General features: G+C 36.6%; 1 protein-coding gene across 1 annotated transcript in view; it reads right to left on the bottom strand.

The window, feature by feature from the left end:
• LOC146465041 (uncharacterized) overlaps positions 1 to 3976 on the bottom strand; it is a 6120-nt gene extending 2144 nt beyond the window's left edge. The window contains exons 1-5 of the mRNA XM_085128999.1: positions 3691 to 3976; positions 3108 to 3150; positions 2671 to 2856; positions 2163 to 2223; positions 641 to 922 (exon numbers count right to left, since the gene is read on the bottom strand). Coding sequence (XP_084985125.1) covers positions 641 to 922; positions 2163 to 2223; positions 2671 to 2856; positions 3108 to 3150; positions 3691 to 3933 — 815 coding nt within the window. The 5' untranslated portion in view covers positions 3934 to 3976. The remainder of the gene's footprint in view (positions 1 to 640; positions 923 to 2162; positions 2224 to 2670; positions 2857 to 3107; positions 3151 to 3690) is intronic.
• Between the last annotated feature and the right edge of the window lie 1826 nt (positions 3977 to 5802).

Raw genomic sequence — 5802 nt, 5'->3', positions numbered from 1 at the left:
CTTCTATTAGCACATAACGTCCATCTTTAAGTTATTGCTGTTATTGTTACTGCTCCATAACTGGAGGTGATGATGATGATGATGATGATGATGATGATAATGATGATGATTATTATAAGGATGATGATGATGATGATGATGATGATGATGATGATGATTATGATGATTATGATGATGATGATCATGAACTACGGTGTATCTAGCCATCATATTTTTGTGATTACGCGAAAGCTAAAGAAACCAGTAGAAAGAGGGGAAGATATTACACATGAGGGTTCACTGAATCCTGTAACGACAGGGGGGATTTTTAAGACAATAATAATGAATAAGACGAAATTAGGAAGTCTTTTCAAAGTAGAAATATTTTTAAACAAGAATTATCCTCGCCTTTTTCTTCCCAGATGCCAATCACTGACAATTACTTAAAAAAAAAAAAAAAAAAAAAAAAACAGAAAGTAAAATAGTTTAAAACAAACATGCATCTTTTCAATTAGTGCGTGCATCACTCCTGGTGAAATGTTTGAATAATTAGACTATGACCATTTATTTAGTTTAAGGCTGTGTAACTGGAATGTGTTGCTATCCTAAATTAAACGTCTTGTTTAACGTAGATGAATAGTAATTCCTTATTAGCATTTACCCTGCAAATAACCATGGCTTGTATTCTCTAATGTTGTTGAAACCCCCAAACAGACATTTTCCACCATTGTCGTTTGCAGTGACAAGAAATTGTATTGGAGAAGACCAATCCGAGTAAATTGGGGAAGGTTGATTAACTGGGCTCTGCAGTTTAACCCAACTGGCGATGGTGAAACTTTCCCGTCCAAAGTTTACGGCTGGAGTAGTCGCGTAGGCGCCTGATCCGTTGAGATACAAAGACTGGATGCCGTCCTCTTCTTTGTAAGTTGCTCCATTCATAAGACTGTTTAAGGGTCAAACGAAGAGATTATACTAGTACGTAAAGAAAGTTCGATTTATGTCAGTTTTGTTTAGTGTCGCATTGATCTAAACTGAGTGGTTTGAATTGGTATTGAAAAGAAGTTAATTTAAGTCAAGTGAAGTTGATGCAGCTCTGAGAAAGGCATGTACGCAGGCAAATTACATTACTTGCAAAAAAGTTCGGACGTTAAAATTTCGGACGTTTTATTTTCGGACACTTTTTCGCTCATTTCGGACAATTTTCGGAGAAAACTTTCGGACACTGCGCTGAAACATGCCTAAAGTAAATTTAGGACTAAAAAACATGAATTGGACTGAAATAAAATCTGTGATAATGATAGTTTCGCTGTACCTTCAAAGTTTTATAGCCGGATACACCAACGAGAAAATCTGACACAAACTCAATCAAGGTTATGCCCCAATTAGTGTCTCAACTATAGAGTTCGGTCCAGAAAGGGAACTAAGGGCTTTGAAGCTTAATGTGGCTTAAGGATCTGAGACAATGTGATGCCGTCGCCCAGAAAGTACTTTATACTAAGTTTAAAGTTTTATACTATACTGTAAAAATTTCGGACGCTTAATTCCACTATTTTTGTCAGAAATTAAAATCGTCCGAAATTTTTTGCAAGTAATGTAACTAAAGCCAATTTAATTTTTTTACCTTGGCAATTTTTAATTAATACGTCTAATGATGTAAGGATCGACAACACAGTTTGTGACAAGATTTTAAAACTGTATAGGCGGGATTCATGCATGTAAGTATCCTGCTTCTCTACCATGTGTCTTACAGGGCTATCGTTCCAAATACCCATCCGAGTGACAAATCACGATATGCCATTTCAGTCAAGATAAATAGATAATAACCTTTAGATGGCGCGATCATGTGCACAGGTATTTATCATAGGATATCATCTGTTCCAAGAAACAAATACTTTTCTTCGAGCTACAAACTCGGGAAAGCTGTTGATCGCTTGGATCTACGAACCGTGAGACAATTTCTGAAGATACTGGTCCTTTAATTTTTGTCAAGACCAAAAGACAAAGGATATATGTCTACACCTCATCTCATATTTGCCAGTTTCAGTCGAAGCATATGGCGTCAAGTGGAACATTTTAATTAGTACATTTGCAAGCAAAAGAAAATAATAGTAGCTTATAATGAAATGTTATCATTTGAGGCGGTGGGTGGAAAAAAAAAAGACAAACTGGGTTACTTTACTCACTTTATATCAGAATCAGTTCCATCCAGCGTCCAGTGCGCAATAATTTGGCTTGAGCTGCCACCTTTAACAAATAAACAAACAAACAAACAAACAGTTACGATGTACTGCTAGGATACTTTTGAAGCGAAAACATATTAAACCTAGATGAGCGAAGTACGCCCTTAAGAGAGTACTGTAAGTTTTTTTCTCGTCTCAATTTAGAGTCGCTTTACATTGAGTGTCGAAAGTATTTTCATGATTGCTTTTGTTTTGCTTTACTTCGCTCCGTGATTAGCCAGCAAAACACGCGCCACCTAAACCAATCAGCAGCAAAACCATAACCAATCGTGCCTTGCTCGCACGCGTTTTCCCACGTTTGGCGCCGGTTACATGTATTTGCTTCGATTTCTGATTGGTTCATTGGGCTGTTTGCGTCTGTTGTGATTGGCCAGAGTTACGTTATGGCAATTTATTTTTGGTTTTACGACACTCAAATAAAAATCGTTTTAGTATGGTAATATCTCCTAACCTGCTGTTGCGTTTGTTATAAATCGGTCAAATAAATGCGTAATGAATTTATTCTTGTAATTGCTGTCGATGGACACCAGCTCTCCACCAATCGCATGACAGTATTTCCGTGCTCGTCCCCAGGTCTTTCTCTCAGGAAAAACCTTGAACTTCTTGGTATTATGGAGGAACCAGTCATCTGGAAGAACTGAAAAAGAAAACAATCAACGATCAAACGAACAAAATAAAATAGGCAAGTGAAACTTGCATTTTATCTTCTATTATCTAAGATGTGTGGCTTCTAAATTTCCTCTCTTTGTGATGCTGTTTTTTGCCATATTTACTAATCGACGTTATGAAGCTAAACCAATAATCTCGAGAAATCTGTATCAGTGAAACACATGATAGCTACTTCCCATCAAAAGGTTACATTTAGCACTGCTTCCAATCGCTTATTACCTGCTTTGTAAATGCAATGATCAACTGTACAGCGAGGAACTTCCTAAAAATAAAGAAAAGGGTGTTAAAGTCAGCTGAACGTGAAATTAACTTGTTTTTTGTCGATCAAACGCTCTAACAAAGTCATTAGGAAGCTTAAACAACGATGATGGCGACGGCAACGACAACGCCGCAAAAGAATAGATTTAATGAGCAAAAACAATCGCTTTGCCGTTCTTGTTTTGATAGAAATCTCACTACTTTTCATATGTAGATCATGCTGTTGTTACGGTAACTAGTTTGCATTTACATATCATGGAAAAGCACTGTGGCTTATATCAAAAGAAGGTCACCCCCAGCCTCGCTTCAAATCTAAGGCCAGGACACTCAGCACACAACTGTAAAATGGCCTATTGGTGTTGTCTTTGTTTGTAGTAGAGAGTTAAAGACAATATGTCAGCCTCGCTTCAAACAAAAGGTCAGGATACAACTGTAAAGTGGCCTATTCACTTCTTTCTGCTCACCCCCACCCGACCCTCTGCCCACCCCTCCCCATCCCATTCTCTTGTATTAACAAGGGTTTATTTCATATTTTGTTTCTTACCGCCATCTCATGGTATCGATATCCCGTCTTCACAACTAGGTCCTGTGGAGCATTTTTCCGACTTGAATTGTTCAGATCACAGGTGACCCAGCCTGATGGTAGCTTCTGTGTATGCACATTGATAGAGAAGCACATTGGCGTGTTCACGCAATCCCACTCACACTTTATTGGGTGGTCGGCAGTCAAAGTTGTTATCACGTGATTTTCTAAAGCCACTCCTTCCTCTCTGACAAATTTGGCCATTCTGCATCCGACAACAAGAGGTAACCACAGCAGGTTTATCCACATTATTCTGAAATTTAAAACATGGGGATTGGAATAAATCTGTTTCTAAACAAATTAAATCTTGCAGAGTCACCGGTTGACGATATTGTCTAGCCTTTACTATTAAAAACCCTTTCGTTAATTGCGATCGCAGAACTATACCTACGCCTCTAATTAGTTTTTTTGTAAATCTCGTTTATTTTTTCGATTCGGGCGGAATTTTCCCTGTTGAATTTGAAAATTTATACGTAACTTGTGCAAACGACACGAAACACCGTGACGTTTTGGGAAAATTACCAGGGAACACTTTGTTATGAATTTGATGTTACCTTGGCAACTAATTTGATAGGTAGCTTTTTCAAATTAACTTTCTTGCAGTACATTTTAGTTTTTGTACCATTTTCCTAGCTTTAGGGACGTCAAAAAGTCCAAGATGGCGGATCCTAGATGACCGTCATTTTGAAATGAACCAATTCTAATTTAAAAGCATTGAAATGCTTTTTTTCTTTTGCTTGTATTTATTCACTAACCGAAGTGAAGTAGTAACGGCAAAATTAGGCGCCGAAAAGAGATATAACGGCTGAGAGCTCTTTATGGTGTCCAACTAACCACATCAACTTTAGTTTCTAAATTTATTCTTTTTTTACCATTTATAATTTTATGCATGGAAATCGTTGAAAAAACATTGTTATGATAATCTACGTTAGAATTTCGTTAAAACAGAAATCACCAGATTGAATTTATTCATCATTTCCTAGACGAGTCGAATTCCTTTTTTACTAAAAGCAGACTACACGTCTTGTTAAAAGAAAGCAATAAGTGAATTGAACAAGTAAAGTGGAATTTAACCCAAACCCTAGCATTCTTCAAAATAAATTATTGCATGCCATCTCACCTGGATTATTTATGTTTTTCTCAGGGTTTTCCTGTCTGTTTAGCTGATTAACAAAAATGACTGAAGAATATCCAAAATGCCATAAAACAACCTACATTTTATCTATTTGCTAGGAGCAAGAATTAACAATTTTTAACAGAATTGGCTCAAGTAAAAATGGAAGAGCAACCAGCTAGTTTGTACATTTTAAAAGCTAACAAACGTTCTCTGGTTAAAGAAATTGTTAAGAAATAAACTTTCGGCTACAAGAATGCAGAGTTCAACAAAACGTTTGTCAAAACCTGCAGTCTGGTAGCCGAATTCTTAATTATGTATGTTTTTGATAAGAGAACGTTTGTTCGCATTTAATAACAACATGGTAAATAGTACAAAATGGTACTAGGCTGAGGAATAAAACTAAAAGAAGAGACATACTTATTTTTCTTTGATCGTTGGTAAATTTTTATCGATAAACAACAATTAAAAACGATGAGACTGCTAACTCATTTCGTTTTAATCGCATTCTATTTCGACCTCGGTTATTTTATGTAATCGAACGAAAGGTTCGCTGGTATGACGCAGGAAAAAATAATATTGACAATAAGAGTGCATGCATATCGACGATTAAAGGGTTACTGTAGTGACAGCCGTAGTAACAGCAAAATAAAAAAAGGGAAAGAGATAGGAGACTGTTAACTGTTAACTGTTAACTCTATCCCAGTGCACGACCATAATACAATTTATAAACTTACGCGTATAAACTGTTAACCTTGTGCGTCACCCGAGTGGCACGTCTTTGGCACGTACCAGTTAGTGAGCTTCTAATTCCAAGTATAAGTATTTAATTCTGAGACTAGTATGAACTTTCTTTGTAAAAAAAAAGCCAGAAAATTTTGAACCCTGCAGGAACAGAAGCGATATGACAACTTGGAGTAAAGCCAATCGTTATTAACGTTTTCTTCAGGTAAATTTAA

Source organism: Pavona decussata, unplaced genomic scaffold, assembly GCF_977016875.1.
Source record: "Pavona decussata unplaced genomic scaffold, jaPavDecu1.1 SCAFFOLD_157, whole genome shotgun sequence".
NCBI classification, from domain to species: domain Eukaryota; kingdom Metazoa; phylum Cnidaria; class Anthozoa; order Scleractinia; family Agariciidae; genus Pavona; species Pavona decussata.
This window is presented reverse-complemented; position numbering and strand designations above follow the sequence as displayed.